The 17,762-nt window shown below is 38.4% G+C and overlaps 1 protein-coding gene across 2 annotated transcripts in view; it reads left to right on the top strand.

The window, feature by feature from the left end:
- The window catches only part of rnf170 (ring finger protein 170), a 346,071-nt gene extending 328,925 nt beyond the window's left edge, over positions 1-17,146 (top strand). For both annotated transcript variants that reach the window (XM_067439803.1, XM_067439802.1), the window contains exons 4-7: positions 2,390-2,498; positions 10,734-10,807; positions 10,888-11,013; positions 16,709-17,146. In XM_067439803.1, coding sequence (XP_067295904.1) covers positions 2,390-2,498; positions 10,734-10,807; positions 10,888-11,013; positions 16,709-16,978 — 579 coding nt within the window. In that variant the 3' untranslated portion in view covers positions 16,979-17,146. The remainder of the gene's footprint in view (positions 1-2,389; positions 2,499-10,733; positions 10,808-10,887; positions 11,014-16,708) is intronic.
- The last annotated feature ends 616 nt before the right edge of the window (positions 17,147-17,762 follow it).

The following is a 17,762-nucleotide window of genomic DNA, read 5'->3' on the forward strand; positions in this document are numbered from 1 at the left end:
AACACAATCCACCGCGCCATTCGCCGTCACCGGCTAAAACTCTACAGGTCAAAGAAGAAGCCATATCTAAACATGATCCAGAAGCGCAGGCGTCTCCTCTGGGCCAAGGCTCATTTAAAATGGACTGTGGCAAAGTGGAAAACTGTTCTGGGGTCAGACGAATCAAAATGTGAAGTTCTTTTTGGAAAACTGGGACGCCATCCGGACTAAAGAGGACAAGGACAACCCAAGTTGTTCTCAGCGCTCAGTTCAGAAGCTGATCTCTGATGGTCTGGGGTTCATGAGTGTGTGTGGCATGGGCAGCTTACACATCTGGAAAGGCCATCAATGCTGAAAGGTCTATCCAAGTTCTAGAGCAACATCTGCTCCATCCAGACGGCGTCTCTTTCAGGGAAGACCTCGCCTTCTCCAACATGACAATGCCAGACCACTGCTTCAATTACAGCATCATGGCTGCGCAGAAGAAGGATCCGGCACTGAAATGGCCAGCCTGTAGGGCTGGGCGATATGACGAAATATATCGTCTGGACGATAGAAAATGTCTATCGTTTTATATAAGGCTCTATCGCTTACGCCACGATAAGGCGTTTACGGCAGAACTTTACGTCAAGATGCACCTCAAGCCACGGCATGCCCATGGACGCTGCAATACATAAACAAACACGGAGGAAGACGGTCGCGGTTCAGACCAGAATAATTCTCCGAGTAATTATGCCAGAGTCTGAACAAACTTCAGACACAGACGCTGCAACGGGCTTTTACGCGTGGCACACCATATAGCCATATATTGAAATATTTTAATGGCAGGTGTAGGGATGGCGAAAACTAAACATTTTCTTGACGGACCACCGAGCCTCATTAGCCGGTTGAAACCGGTTAACCGATTAGTTTAAAATATGCTGCGCTATTTAAAATAACAGCCGTGAGCCGCGCACACTCTCTCTCTCTCTCTCTCTCTCTCTCTCTCTCTCTCTCTCACTCACTCACTCACTCACTCACTCACTCACTCACTCACTCACTCACTCACTCACTCACTCACTCACTCACTCACTCACTCACTCACTCACTCACTCACTCACTCACTCACTCACTCACTCACTCACACACACACACACTGTCCTAGCGCTGCCGCCTCCCTTCCACTCACGTCACTTTTTTTAAATCCCCCACAGCGTGAAACACGAGTCCCGCAAACGCGCCGCAGAGGAGCTTGTTTGTAATCAGAGGACAAATGGCTCCTTAGTTTCGAAATGGTTTGGGTACAAGGTGATCTCGTTGAAAATAAAGGCATTTGTCTAGCGTAAGAAGCTCATTTGAAACATTGCCGCGGCTCATTTAAGAAAATGACAGCTCTGAAGAGACGCCGCTTTAGTTCGAGGTAGTGCTAACAATAATAAAGAAAGACGATCAACACCTTATGTGTTACCACTGAAATGAAGATGTAATATATTTCCAAATGTAAGCCCATCTTAAGCGAAATGCACGCTTCATACTGTCGTCTGCCCCGGCTCTAACCTCGAGTGTTTTAGCCTGTTTACTTTTTGCAAACCTTGTGAGCGCACAAATCCAAACGCTGTGACCTCGCGTCAAATGTTTTTATTGGTTTATTAAGTACAAACAGGCGAGTTATGAAAAATTGAGTGTGAGGGATATGTTCACTTCACAGAAAAAGATTTTGGAATGAGACGGCTAATTGTAGTAGCGTTTAGTCCACTGTATTTAGAGTATTTAGTATTAAGCCTAATTTAGAGACTTTTTTTTTTTTTACCGACAACTTTGATCGGTTAACGTTGATACGGTCAACCATCGGTCAAACGGTCATCGGTTAACATCCCTAGGCAGGTGTTAACTTTACCAACAGTCTTGCTTGAAAAAAAGGTTCTAAATAAAATAAAAATGTAGTCCATACTACCTTTATTTGTTTTGTATATTATTTCACTGCATTTCCACATTGCAATTTTGTATAGACTATTCATAAACTGAATTAACAGAAAAATTGCTATATCGTTATGTATATCGTTATCGGGATATCAAATGAGCTATATCGGGATATGAAATTTTGGCCATATCGCCCAGCCCTACCAGCCTGCAGTCCAGATCTTTCACCATTAGAAAACATTTGGCGCATCATAAAGAGGAAGATGCGATAAAGAAGACCTGAGACAGTTGAGCAGCTAGAAGCCTGTGTTAGACAAGAATGGACAACATTCCTATTCCTAAACTTGAGCAGCTCGTCTCCTCAGTCCCAGACGTTTGCAGACTGATATAAAAAGTGTGTGTGTGTGTGTGTGTGTCTGCTCAGGTGCAGGTCAGTCATTATTCAGGTCAGGTTATTGGGTCAGTGTGTTATATTCAATAACATCACGTGTGTGTGTGTGTGCGTTCTCAGGGGTTATCCTCACACCCGAGGCATCAGTTCTATTCGGACATGTCGTGCCCTGTGTGTCTGCAGCAGGCCGTCCTGCCCGTAGAGACGAACTGTGGTCATCTGTTCTGCGGTCAGTACAGTAGAGTCTAACACACATACACACACTCTCTCTCTCTCTCTCTCTCTCTCTCTCTCTCTCTCTCTCTCTCTCTCTCTCTCTCTCTCTCTCTCTCTCTCTCTCTCTCTCTCTAATTGTTAGGTTTTGAAAACATTCTCTCAGCATCACGAATGAACAAGGCTATTGTAGTGTTTTTGAAAACGGAGCAGTTAGTAAACCAGTTGACGGAGAGTGGAATCTGGATTAATGAAACGTTTGTGCCCGTGACTTCTTTAGCGGCTCCGGCTACTAAAGTAACAATTTCAAATGTGCCACCTTTCATCTCAAATGATGCAATCATCAAGGAATTGACACGATATGGAAAAATTGCAAGCCCTGTTAGAATGATTCCATTAGGATGTAAAAACACGGCATTGAAACACGTTCTGTCTTTTAGACGGCAAGTTTTGATGTTTCTAACTTCACCTGAGCGTACGTTAGAGATTTCGTTCCGTGTGAATAATGAAGAAAACACATACATGGTGTATGCAAGTACTGACAATCTTAAGTGCTTTGAATGTGGAAATTTAGGTCACAAACGTTTATTTTGTCCGCATAAGAAAGTGGATAATGAACAGCGTTTGCCTGTCAATCCAACGGAGAGCGGATCGCCTATTAACAACGACAGTACTGATACCCAGGAAAGTACAACGACACGGAAAAAGCGAGTGGCAGAGAAAAGGCCTTCTGAAAGAGTCATTGGGCACAATGAGGTGAGTGAAAGCGATGGTGATGTTGAAGTTGAGAGAGCTGCATGCAGTTATGCTGTGGCCAGGCATTTAAGTGAAGTTGGTGATATGGTTAGTGAGGATGCGACTGATGTACAAGCAGTAGAGGAAGGCTCCGTAGATGAATTGGATGGAGTGTCTCAATGTACTGATGATAGCATGAGAGACGAGGAACAATGGCTTGAAGGAGAAGAGATGTCAAAAGTGATGAAGGAAGATTTATACACTGTAGCTCAAATTAGTGAGTTTCTTGATGATACAAAGGGTAAAAAAGTTGAAGTGAGTGATTTTTTTCCGGGTGGACAAATTTGTAACATCTGTTATGTGGGCAAGGAGACATAGTAATCATGAGGAGCTTTCACAGCAGAAGCGTTTTAGATTAAAGAAACACATTACTGCAATCCGACAAAAAAGTAGTAAAATCGGAAAAGTTAGACAAAAGAGGGGGAAAAAAACTAACTAATCACTATGGTCAAGATGCTTTTCTTATCTGTTTTCTTTTTCATCTCTCTTCTTCTGGAGACTTTACGGGTGGGATCATTGAATGTTAATGGGATGAGGGACAGGAGGAAGGCAGAAACTATTTTAGAATTTATTAGGTTGAAAAATTTAAATGTAACTTTTTTGCAAGAAACTCATAGTGACGTGAACAATGAGGTTGACTGGCGGCTGTGGTGGGGCAATGACTGTGTTCTCACTCATGGCACTAACTTGAGTGCAGGGGCTGCTATTATTTTTTCTCCTACCACTAAATTCAAAATCCTGTCAAAAAAAGAAATAGAACCGGGACGACTAATAGCAGTTAGAGTGGATATTAATGGGCTGTTTTTTGTCTTTATTAATATCTATGCGCCTAATAGTGGGTTGGATAGGATAAACATTTTTAATAAACTGAGGATATTTTTAAAACAACAGCAGGTGAATGATTTGATTTTTCTAGGAGGGGATTGGAACTGTACACTTGATCCTTCATTGGATAGGAATGGAGAAGAGCCTAATTTTCATTCACCTTCTGTTTTAACTAAAATCATTGAAACTTTTAATATGACAGATATTTGGAGAGAAAACAATCCTTTGGTAAAACAATATAGTTGGGTAAAAGTGAATGAGGGGAGAATTTCAGCGGCACGCTTAGACCGATTGTACTTATCAAAGAATATGAAAAACAGAGTGGTAAATACAGCTATTGTTCCCACACATTTCACTGATCACAAGCTTATTACTGTTGACCTCACACTAATGTCAACAAGGAATAAGAGTTCCTATTGGCACTTTAATGTAAAATTACTACAAGATAAAAGTTTTTGTGAGTCTTTTAAAATTTTCTGGGAAACTTGGAAAAGGGAAAAAAGTAGATATGAAAATATAATTCTTTGGTGGGAAATTGGTAAAACTCATATAAGGGACTTTTGTCAACAGTATACATCTTTTTCAACTTTGTCTTTGAAACGGACTTTGGAGTGGATCGAGAAAGAGATTCTAGACATTGAAGGGAAAATGATGAGAAATGTTTCTGCTAATTTACAAGAGTGGACTGACAAGAAATTAAAACTGAGTTCTATCCTAAACGAGAAAGTCAAAGGTGCCCTTGTGAGGAGCAGGTTTTTATCAATGAAAGATATGGATGGGCCTACTTCTTTTTTTTTTAACTTGGAACATAAAAATGTACAAGAAAAAAAAATGTATAGTTTGAAAAATAGTCATGGTCAAGATACAAGTGATCCTGTAAAAATGCGAAGATTGGCAGTGGACTTTTATTCAGAGTTATTTTCTGCTGAGAAGACAGACGAGGAGAGGCAAAATGAACTTTTACAGGATCTTCCCTGTTTAACCGCTGAAGAGAAACAAATGCTGGAATCAGAAATCACCTTTGTGGAATTAAGTGATGCAGTATTAGGACTTGCTTCAGGTCGTACCCCAGGTATAGATGGACTTCCTGGTGAATTTTATAAGCACTTCTGGACATTAATTGGTGCTGATTTCTATGAAGTGTTAAAAGAAGTTTTTCGGGTGGGATTGATGTCTAAAAGTTGTCAACGAGCAGTTTTAACATTACTTCCCAAGAAAGGTGATCTTACCTTAATTAAAAATTGGAGACCAGTTGCAGTTTTATGTTCTGAATATAAATTAATATCAAAGTGTTTGGCTAATAGGTTAAACAAAGTATTGCATAGTATTGTACATAAAGATCAATCCTATTGTATAAAAGAGAGATGTATCACAGACAATTTGCATTTAGTACGTGATGTTATTGATTATGCCTTGAAAAATAACGTTGATATAGGAATTGTATCACTAGATCAAGAAAAGGCATTTGATCGAGTTGATCACCAGTTTCTTTTCAGAGTTTTAAAGGCTTTTGGTTTTGGGGGAAATTTTGTTGAAATGATCAAATTGCTGTATAATGATGCAACGTGTATGATAAAGATGGCAGGTGGACTGAGTGTTCCTGTTAAAGTAGAGAGGGGCATAAGACAGGGATGCCCGCTCTCAGGGCAACTGTACAGTTTGGTCATTGAGCCTCTCTTATGTAAACTAAGGAAAAGACTAACAGGTTTACAGACAAATGTGTTAGTTTTCAATGATTGTGTAAAAATCTCAGCGTATGCTGATGATATCACTGTTGTGTTAAAGAATCAATATGATGTTCAGGTTTTAACCGATGTTTTAGAGAGTTACGGGAAAGCTTCGTCTGCCAAAGTGAATTGGAATAAAAGTGATGCATTGTGGTGTGGGTTAGATCATAATAGTCCGAGTCTTCCGGGTGGATTACAGTGGGGCAGGTCTGGACTAAAGTACTTGGGGGTTTTCTTAGGAAGGGAGGATTATAAGAAGCAGAATTGGGAGGGCCTGTTGGAAAAGGTGGCGGCTCGGTTGTCTCACTGGCATTGGCTGCTCCCCCAGCTCTCGTACAGGGGAAGAGTGTTGGTCTGTAACAACCTTGTAGCCTCATCCTTATGGCATAAAATGGCTGTCTTAGAACCACCTGAGGATTTGGTGGAGAATGTGCAAAAACATCTAGTGAAATTCTTCTGGTCTGGGCAGCACTGGCTAAGAGCTCCTGTGCTATATCTACCGAGACAAGAAGGAGGCCAAGGATTGGTCGACATCAAAAGTAGGATAAAGACTTTTAGGCTCCAGACAACAAAAAGACTACTCTATGGAAAAGATGTAAGCTGGGCTGGGATAGCTTGTTCCCTTCTGAGAGAAGCAGGCCGGATGGGACTGGATCGGCATCTTTTTCTTATGGACACTCAAGGACTAGACTTGTCTGGATTGACTCTCTTTTATCGGTCTATGCTGAAAGCTTGGGAAAGTTTAAGTGTATCAAGGAGTCTAAAGGATGTGCATGGCCTTTGGATGGGAGAAGAACCTCTGTTGCATAATCCGCTGATGGACTTGGAAATTTTGAAGTCGGCATCAATGAGGACTGTTTTAAGGAATGCTGGGATTACAAAGATCGGACATTTAATAACAAAAAAAGAATGGATGGGTGCTGAGATGCTGGCTGCTAAGCTGGGTGTGAAGTCAATTCGTTTGACAGAGAGACTGCTGAATGATCTTCTTGAATGCTTACCTAAGGATTTTAAGCATGAGTTTGAAACAGCCAATGGAGACACAGAGGCCTCCTTCCCAGAGTTAAAAATTGCACCTGCTTTGGATGATTTTCAAGAAAAGGAAGGGGCTTTGCTTACCTTCAGGACTCCTGAACTAGAACTTTTCAGTGGAACTGGGAAAAAAGCACTGTATGTCACATGTGTCAAAGTCTCACATATGAACTCTTTGAAAGGAATAAAAGAATCTAAGTGGCAGGAGAGTTTTGGACCAGAAACTTCCCCTAAAGGTAGCTGGGGGACCTTGTACAAGGCTCCCATTGAGAAGAGGTCTGGGGACCTTCAGTGGAGAATTGTGCATGGTTTAATAGCTACAAACAGACACAGAGCGCACCTTGATCCACAGGTAGAGGATGGATGTCCTTTTTGTGGACAAACCGAAACTATTTTTCATTTATTTTTTCACTGTGGTAGATTGAAAGCTTTGCTATCTCAGCTAGAAGAATGGTGTGGAGTTTTGGGAGAAGTTTTCTCTCCGATACTTTTTATTTATGGGCCCAAGTACAGTAAAAATAGGAAGCAGGTTCATGTGATTCTAAATTTCTTGTTTGGGCAGGCTAAAATGGCAGTATGGCTATCACGCAAAAGTAAAATAAATGGTACGGGTTTAACTGATGCAGTGTCAATTTTAAAATGCCTAATAAAATCAAGGATAAAGGTGGAATACGCCTATTTTCAACTGGTTAAAGACATGGAGACTTTTAATTATACTTGGGGAGTGAAAAACTGTTTATGTGAAATTGGTATTGATGGTTTTTTACAAATGAATATATAGTTTTTTATTGTTTGAAAAAAAAAAAAGAAAAAAAAAAAAAAAAGGTTGAGTAGTCTTTAGGCCTGTTTGTTTGTTTGTTGTGTTTTGTGTTATGTAATGCATATTTTATGTAGGTTTTATGGAATTATGTAAGTTTTAAGGAAAGTTGTAATTAAAGGATTGTTAAAGTCAAGTCTCTCTCTCTCTCTCTCAGAGTGCAGTGCTAAGCAGTGCTTTCGTTTAAGATATGGCTACATGTGTTTGAGGTATGGGAACAAAAGCTTCAAGTTGTGTTATTTTAGTCTAAGCATGGGTCTATAGTGTTCAAGTAACAGGCAAAAACTGTAATAGAACATCCGTTCAGAGTTATCTTTTATAAACAAAAACATTATTTATACAGCATTCATGTGGCGTTTCTTGCAAAAATATTTTAGTTGGATAGTTGTCTTAGGTTCTTTTAAATGTTACTTGTTTCAGAGAACATTCTAATGTAACGTTCCCATAACGTTTGAAGAATGACACAATGTAACGTTCTCTTAACGTTTGAAGAATGACACAATGTAACGTTCCCATAACGTTTGAAGAATGATACAATGTAACGTTCCCATAACGTTTGAAGAATGACACAATGTAACGTTCTCTTAACGTTTGAAGAATGATACAATGTAACGTTCCCATAACGTTTGAAGAATGACACAATGTAACGTTCCCATAACGTTTGAAGAATGATACAATGTAACGTTCCCATAACGTTTGAAGAATGATACAATGTAACGTTCCCATAACGTTTGAAGAATGACACAATGTAACGTTCCCATAACGTTTGAAGAATGATACAATGTAACGTTCCCATAACGTTTGAAGAATGATACAATGTAACGTTCCCATAACGTTTGAAGAATGACACAATGTAACGTTCCCATAACGTTTGAAGAATGACACAATGTAACCTCTCTCTCTCTCTCTCTCTCTCTCTCACTCTCTCTCACTCTCTCACACACACACACACACACACACTTACTCACTCACACATACACACTCTCACTCACTCACTAACTCTCTCTCTCTCACTCACACACACACACGTTTGTTTTTGTGACATATGGGGACATTCCATAGGCGTAATGTTTTTTATACTGTACAATAGTGCTGCAACGACGCGTCGACGTCATCGATGACGTCGACTACGGAAATACGTCGACGTTCGTGAAATGCGTCGACGCGTCGTGTCAGACGTTCATCTCACGTAATGTTGGCTTCTGCTCCTGGTTCTATCACAAAAACCTAGACCGCGAATATCAAAAGTATGGGAATACTTTAAACAGAGGCCAAACAGTGTTTCCCACACATAGACTAATTTGTGGCGGACTGCCACATAATCAATAACGGCCACCACATTCGTCATTCATTCATTTTTACGCTATTTAAAAGACGCACGCATATTCGTTTAGCTGCATTTCCTTAAATTCTCTCTCCGCCCTTTTGCGTGTCTCTTACTCACTCACACACACACACGCGCGCGTTGCATTCGACCGTAAAACAAGTTTTATTGCATTTTGGCGCATTTAGTATGACATAGCTTTTAAAACCAGAGCAGTTGAATAACAGAGTTGCGACACGCCTTCATCACGTGGCAGCGCGCGGTCACGGCGCTCATATAATTCTAAACAAACCAGCGCGGTGTCAATCAATACAGACCAGTGTTTCCCAACCGGGATCCCGAGCAAAAGTTGCGGGGACACACTTACACTTCGGTTCATCTCGCATCTGATGACGCATCTTTAATATGGGTTGTAACTTGAAAATAATGCTGTATGTATGTTTCTGTCGATGGATACACGTGCTGACTCCTCAGGTATACACTACAACAACAGCGATAATAAAAGAAAAACATGGGCAAAACGGTCTCTCTTTGTAAACTTGATAAAACGCATGCGAGTGCTGCTGTACACGTACAGCATATGAGCAGTCATTTTCACCGTCATCACCCCCGTGTAGCCAGGAGACGCGAATGAGAAGATCTGTCTTTGTGCACTCGTTCCAATGCGCGCAAATATTGAGTTATCTTTCAAATCCTGTGCTTAAACGGACAAACTCACAAAAAGTATGTCAAAATGTCATAGCCTACTCTATGCCTTAAGTGAACTTTATACAGAAAATACGACGACTATCCGTGGGTCTTAAAGGGGCAGTAGCCTTCACTGCTGTCTGTTTAATGTCAAACAAAAGATAAAGACATCACTCACTGCTCCTGACTGAATAGCTTTTGTAAGTTTCATAAGGATTATTTTTTAATTTTAAACAGTTAAATGTGTGTTTTTTTTACTTTTGATTACTTAATTCCATTTCTCTACCTAAAAACTAATGTTAGACCCACCTGAAAATCCTGAAAAGCATTGTTTATTTTGTTCTCATCTTTGCTCAGTAGTATTTATTTGTGCTGCTGCTTCTATTTAAGTTATCTGTTCTTATTTTCTTTATTTTCATTTGACAGTAGTCCTTTTTCCCCTGAACATTGCAAATACCGAACTGTACTGAAACGTGAACCTAAAACCGTGATACAAAGTGAACTGTGAGCAGTCTGTACTGTTACACCTCTAGCCTAACTTATGTGAGGGGGTGCCACAGAATTTTGAAAAATTTCAAAGGGTAAAAAAATTAATCGTTAGATTAGTCGACTAATCGAAAAAATAATCGTTAGATTAGTCGACAGAAAAAATAATCGTTAGTTGCAGCTCTACTGTACAAACCGTATTTTCTATCCCCTTACACTGCCCCTAAGCCTACGCATTACACACACACACACACACACACACACACACACACACACACACACACACACACACACACACACACTGCCCCTAAACCTACCCATCACAGGAAACATTCTGCATTTTTACTTTCTCATAAAAACTCCTCCTGTGTGATTTATAAGCCTTTTGTAAAGTGGGGCCATGGGTAATGTCCTCATATTTCACCCTCTCCTGTAATACCTGTGTCATACCCATGGCATTATACACATTTGTGTCCTCATATGTCACAAAACATGCCCACACACACACACGCACTCTCTCACACTCACACTGATGGACTAATTCTAGTGTCTCCTCAGGCCCGTGTATCGTGGCCTATTGGCGCTATGGGTCGTGGCTCGGAGCCATTAACTGCCCCATCTGCAGGCAAACGGTGAGACTCCGCCCACTCTAAAGCAGCTCAACCTGTCAGGATACCTGTGTGTTGACCTTTGACCTTCAATGTTTTGTCAGGTGACCCTGCTCTTTCCGCTTTTCCAAGACAGCGGCATCGCTCCGCCTCCAGACGGGCCGGATCCAGCTCAGATCCTCACAGACATCAATGACTATAACCGGCGGTACTCGGGTCAGCCGCGCTCCGTGAGTCTCACACACACACACACACACACACACACAAAGAGCATGCTTGAGCGGGTCAGCCGCGCTCCAAGAGTTTTGACCCGTCTGCTCTCGAGCTTACATATTTTTATAGGACACTACTGAATGATGAGTTTAAAGGGGTAGCTCACTTTAAAATGAAGATTCTGTCGTCCTTTACTCGCCCTCAAGCTGTCTCAAACCTGTGTGTGTCTTCAGCTGAACACAAGGGGAGATATTTTGAAGAATGTCAGAAACCAAACAGTTAACTGGAGCCATTGAAAAATAGTAGGAAAAAAATACTATGGCAGTCAACGGCTCCAGTTAACTGTTTGGTTTCTGACATTCTTCAAAATATCTCCCCTTGTGTTCAGCTGAAGAAAGACACACAGGTTTGAGACAGCTTGAGGGCGAGTAAAGGATTGTTATTTTGGAAAATTATTGTGATAAATTAGTCGATAGATTAAGATATTAATCGATAAATGAGTCAATATGTAACCGACCGTAACACAGTATTATATAGTATAATCCAGATATCACTGACTACGCCACCTTGGGAATTACACCCAAGGAAATAAGAAAGGAACAGGTCGGTGGTGCAGTGGAAAGACAGAGTCGGGTATAAATAAATGGTATAAATCACTAGCACATTTATTGTAATAATACTAAACATATCAATGCTCATGGTTAGAAAAAGACTCCTCCAATCATGCCTGATTCAGATACTGCATCAGATCAAACAAACGAACACAAAAACAATGCACTGTTCACCAAATAAATACATTAACAAAAATAAATAAATGAAAAGAAAAAAAGAAAAAGAAAACAAGCCTAGAGCTTACCTAGCTGTAAATAAGTGTTCCACCCCTTATGTGTGCACAGCAAACCAAAACAAGAGGTGCCAACCCTGGTGCATCACCCTCACAGCAAATGTGTTTCACCCAGGTGACTAGCCTTCCCCCTCCGCGCGCTCCCTCGACTTGAAAAAGAAAGGAAAGAAAAATCAGTACAGTGCAAATATACAAAACAAATCAGACAATCCTGGTGAAAGACCAAATCAGCTGGTACATGGATAATATCCCTCCAACCTCAGCGGCACTATAAGGACCACAAAGCTATCAATGAGTGACAGTTTGTTAAAATGGCACCTCCGCTATTGAATACAACACAACTTATGGTCCTAGTCGCAATGGCCAAACTGCAATACAAACATAACAAACCACACTAATAAAGAAAGAAAAGCAAAATACAGGGATTACTCAAATTATGAAAACAATTCACAGCAAACACCCAAACATCTAATCACGAAAAACAGCAGCACGACCTGGGTTAACCATCACGTGGTACACATGAGACTGCAAAACAAAACATAACCATCAAGCAAAGATTTACTCCAAGTCAATCAAATTTACTTCTGTAATACGAGCATTCACTAGATCATACATACCCCGATGTCAGGATACACTCGCAAATGTCCTGTTAGAAACACAATAACCCCCATTAAACCCAACTAACAATAAACCCGCACCACAACGGTGATCGCCGGCGTACCTTAAAGCTTTCAATGAGCGCTTAACGCAATTCCCAGGGCACGTCACTCAGACGACTACAGCGATCACTTCAGAGACAAAGAAACACACTTTAACAACTTTACAACCACGCAAAGCCGTACATCACCTCCGTCACTTACCTCCACTCTAGTGACACCGATAACCGGAAGAGGGGCGGGTATGACAATCTACGTTCGAAGGTTTCCTGTCTACACACTTACATACACTGGCCCTAATTATCGTGCACACCCAGTCTCATATAAAGGATAATGAACGCAAAAAGAAAAAAATGGTAAAATCCCCTACTACTACAAATAGATTAAACGATAAACTAGTCAATAGATTAATCGATAAACTAGTCAATAGATTAAACGATAAACTAGTCAATAGATTAATCGATAAACTAGTCAATAGATTAAACGATAAACTAGTCAATAGATTAATCGATAAACTAGTCAATAGATTAAACGATAAACTAGTCAATAGATTAATCGATAAACTAGTCAATAGATTAAACGATAAACTAGTCAATAGATTAATCGATAAACTAGTCAATAGATTAAACGATAAACTAGTCAATAGATTAATCGATAAACTAGTCAATAGATTAATCGATAAACTAGTCAATAGATTAATCGATAAACTAGTCAATAGATTAAACGATAAACTAGTCAATAGATTAATCGATAAACTAGTCAATAGATTAAACGATAAACTAGTCAATAGATTAATCGATAAACTAGTCAATAGATTAATCGATAAACTAGTCAATAGATTAATCGATAAACTAGTCAATAGATTAATCGATAAACTAGTCAATAGATTAATCGATAAACTAGTCAATAGATTAATCGATAAACTAGTCAATAGATTAAACGATAAACTAGTCAATAGATTAATCGATAAACTAGTCAATAGATTAAACGATAAACTAGTCAATAGATTAATCGATAAACTAGTCAATAGATTAATCGATAAACTAGTCAATAGATTAAACGATAAACTAGTCAATAGATTAAACGATAAACTAGTCAATAGATTAATCGATAAACTAGTCAATAGATTAAACGATAAACTAGTCAATAGATTAATCGATAAACTAGTCAATAGATTAATCGATAAACTAGTCAATAGATTAATCGATAAACTAGTCAATAGATTAATCGATAAACTAGTCAATAGATTAAACGATAAACTAGTCAATAGATTAATCGATAAACTAGTCAATAGATTAATCGATAAACTAGTCAATAGATTAATCGATAAACTAGTCAATAGATTAAACGATAAACTAGTCAATAGATTAATCGATAAACTAGTCAATAGATTAAACGATAAACTAGTCAATAGATTAAACGATAAACTAGTCAATAGATTAATCGATAAACTAGTCAATAGATTAAACGATAAACTAGTCAATAGATTAATCGATAAACTAGTCAATAGATTAAACGATAAACTAGTCAATAGATTAAACGATAAACTAGTCAATAGATTAATCGATAAACTAGTCAATAGATTAAACGATAAACTAGTCAATAGATTAAACGATAAACTAGTCAATAGATTAAACGATAAACTAGTCAATAGATTAAACGATAAACTAGTCAATAGATTAAACGATAAACTAGTCAATAGATTAATCGATAAACTAGTCAATAGATTAAACGATAAACTAGTCAATAGATTAAACGATAAACTAGTCAATAGATTAAACGATAAACTAGTCAATAGATTAAACGATAAACTAGTCAATAGATTAATCGATAAACTAGTCAATAGATTAAACGATAAACTAGTCAATAGATTAAACGATAAACTAGTCAATAGATTAAACGATAAACTAGTCAATAGATTAAACGATAAACTAGTCAATAGATTAATCGATAAACTAGTCAATAGATTAAACGATAAACTAGTCAATAGATTAAACGATAAACTAGTCAATAGATTAAACGATAAACTAGTCAATAGATTAATCGATAAACTAGTCAATAGATTAATCGATAAACTAGTCAATAGATTAATCGATAAACTAGTCAATAGATTAATCGATAAACTAGTCAATAGATTAAACGATAAACTAGTCAATAGATTAATCGATAAACTAGTCAATAGATTAATCGATAAACTAGTCAATAGATTAAACGATAAACTAGTCAATAGATTAATCGATAAACTAGTCAATAGATTAATCGATAAACTAGTCAATAGATTAATCGATAAACTAGTCAATAGATTAATCGATAAACTAGTCAATAGATTAATCGATAAACTAGTCAATAGATTAATCGATAAACTAGTCAATAGATTAAACGATAAACTAGTCAATAGATTAATCGATAAACTAGTCAATAGATTAATCGATAAACTAGTCAATAGATTAATCGATAAACTAGTCAATAGATTAAACGATAAACTAGTCAATAGATTAATCGATAAACTAGTCAATAGATTAAACGATAAACTAGTCAATAGATTAAACGATAAACTAGTCAATAGATTAATCGATAAACTAGTCAATAGATTAAACGATAAACTAGTCAATAGATTAATCGATAAACTAGTCAATAGATTAAACGATAAACTAGTCAATAGATTAAACGATAAACTAGTCAATAGATTAATCGATAAACTAGTCAATAGATTAAACGATAAACTAGTCAATAGATTAAACGATAAACTAGTCAATAGATTAAACGATAAACTAGTCAATAGATTAAACGATAAACTAGTCAATAGATTAAACGATAAACTAGTCAATAGATTAATCGATAAACTAGTCAATAGATTAAACGATAAACTAGTCAATAGATTAAACGATAAACTAGTCAATAGATTAAACGATAAACTAGTCAATAGATTAAACGATAAACTAGTCAATAGATTAATCGATAAACTAGTCAATAGATTAAACGATAAACTAGTCAATAGATTAAACGATAAACTAGTCAATAGATTAAACGATAAACTAGTCAATAGATTAAACGATAAACTAGTCAATAGATTAATCGATAAACTAGTCAATAGATTAAACGATAAACTAGTCAATAGATTAATCGATAAACTAGTCAATAGATTAAACGATAAACTAGTCAATAGATTAATCGATAAACTAGTCAATAGATTAATCGATAAACTAGTCAATAGATTAAACGATAAACTAGTCAATAGATTAAACGATAAACTAGTCAATAGATTAATCGATAAACTAGTCAATAGATTAAACGATAAACTAGTCAATAGATTAAACGATAAACTAGTCAATAGATTAAACGATAAACTAGTCAATAGATTAAACGATAAACTAGTCAATAGATTAATCGATAAACTAGTCAATAGATTAAACGATAAACTAGTCAATAGATTAAACGATAAACTAGTCAATAGATTAATCGATAAACTAGTCAATAGATTAATCGATAAACTAGTCAATAGATTAAACGATAAACTAGTCAATAGATTAAACAATAAATTAGTCAATAGATGAATCGATACATTTGTCAATCAATCAAACGATAGCTCCAGATGCAGCGTTCTGACTGAACCTCTTCTTCGTCTGCTGACTGAGATGAGCACATCTTAGAGTCCCTGTAAAGGCAATTCTATACAAAAATTCTAAACGCATTATAAATGTTAGAAATGTGTTGCTAAAATCGTTAATAGTTAAATCTGCTGTGAGTGTGAGTTTGTCCCCTATCACACGAGCTCTTCAATAGGCCGACAGAAAGCAGGTTAATGCGTTTACATGCAGCGCAAAATCAGAGTCGAGCGGTTTATGCTCACGCCGTTTATGAGCTTACTCCGATCAAAGAAAACAGGTTACTGCGGTTACATGGCCAAGATCAGTGCCGGATTATTAGGGACAATCGGCTCAAGAGCGTGCATGTGAACGCACCAGTGAGAATAACAGGGAGAGCTCCTGTGCTCCGATCAGTGAAATCAGCCTTTAATCTGCATGTGCTGTGTGTGGCTCGCCAGCAGGAGGTGCTGCTGTTTCAGAAACATCTGTCAGACAGCTTCTTTATTACAGACCACGATATCCATACACACTTTAACACATTTACAGTTCGAGTGTCACAGATAATTGACGTGTGTGTGTGTGTGTGTGTGTGTGTGTGTGTGTGTGTGTGTGTGTGTGTGTGCAGCTGCCGGACCGCCTGAGGGACGTCCCCACATTGCTCCGCCATGCCTTCAGAGAGCTCTTCTCGGTGGGAGGGCTCTTCTGGATGTTCCGGCTCCGCATCCTGCTGTGTGTTCTGGCTGCTCTGGCCTATCTGGCCTCTCCGCTGGACCTGCTGCCTGAGGGAGCGCTTGGCCTGCTGGGCTTCATGGACGACTTCTTCGTCATCCTGCTGCTCTTCATCTACATCTCCATCATGTACCGCGAGGTGGTGACGCAGAGGCTGGCCGGATGAGGAGAGTGTGAACACACTCTCTCTCACACACACACACACACACACACTGAGAGACATACACACACACACACATCAAACATGCTGGAGTTAGAGAGACTTTAAACTACAGGACTGATCGAGTGTGTTAACTGGCCGATTAAATGCATTAAAGAAAGAGATTCTGAATTACTTTGATCTTTTGCCATTTTATGTGAGAGAGAGAGAGAGAGAGAGAGAGAGAGAGAGAGAGAGAGAGAGAGAGAGTGTGTGAGAGAGAGTGTTAGTGAGAGAGTGAGTGTGTGAGGGAGTGTTAGTGAGAGAGTGTTAGTGAGAGAGTGTTAGTGAGAGAGTGTTAGTGTGAGAGAGTGTTAGTGTGAGAGAGTGTTAGTGTGAGAGAGTGTTAGTGTGAGAGAGTGTTAGTGTGAGAGAGTGTTAGTGAGAGTGAGAGAGTGTGAGTGAAAGGGAGTGTTAGAAAGAATGTGAGTGAGAGTGTGAGAGAGTGTTAGTGAGAGAGAGTTAGTGAGAGAGTGAGAAGGAGTGTTAGAAAGAATGTGAGTGTTAGTGAGTGTAAGTGTTAGAAAGAATGTGAGTGTTAGTGAGTGTGAGTGTTAGAAAGAGTGTGAGTGTTAGTGAGTGTGAGTGTTAGAAAGAGTGTGAGTGTTAGTGAGTGTAAGTGTTAGAAAGAGTGTGAGTGTTAGTGAGCGTGAGTGTTAGAAAGAGTAAGTGTTAGAAAGAGTGAGTGGTAGTGAGTGTAAGTGTTAGAAAGAGTGAGTGTTAGTGAGTGTGAGTGTTAGAAAGAGTGAGT

Source organism: Pseudorasbora parva, chromosome 3 (assembly GCF_024679245.1).
Source record: "Pseudorasbora parva isolate DD20220531a chromosome 3, ASM2467924v1, whole genome shotgun sequence".
In the NCBI taxonomy this organism is placed as follows: Eukaryota; Metazoa; Chordata; class Actinopteri; order Cypriniformes; family Gobionidae; genus Pseudorasbora; species Pseudorasbora parva.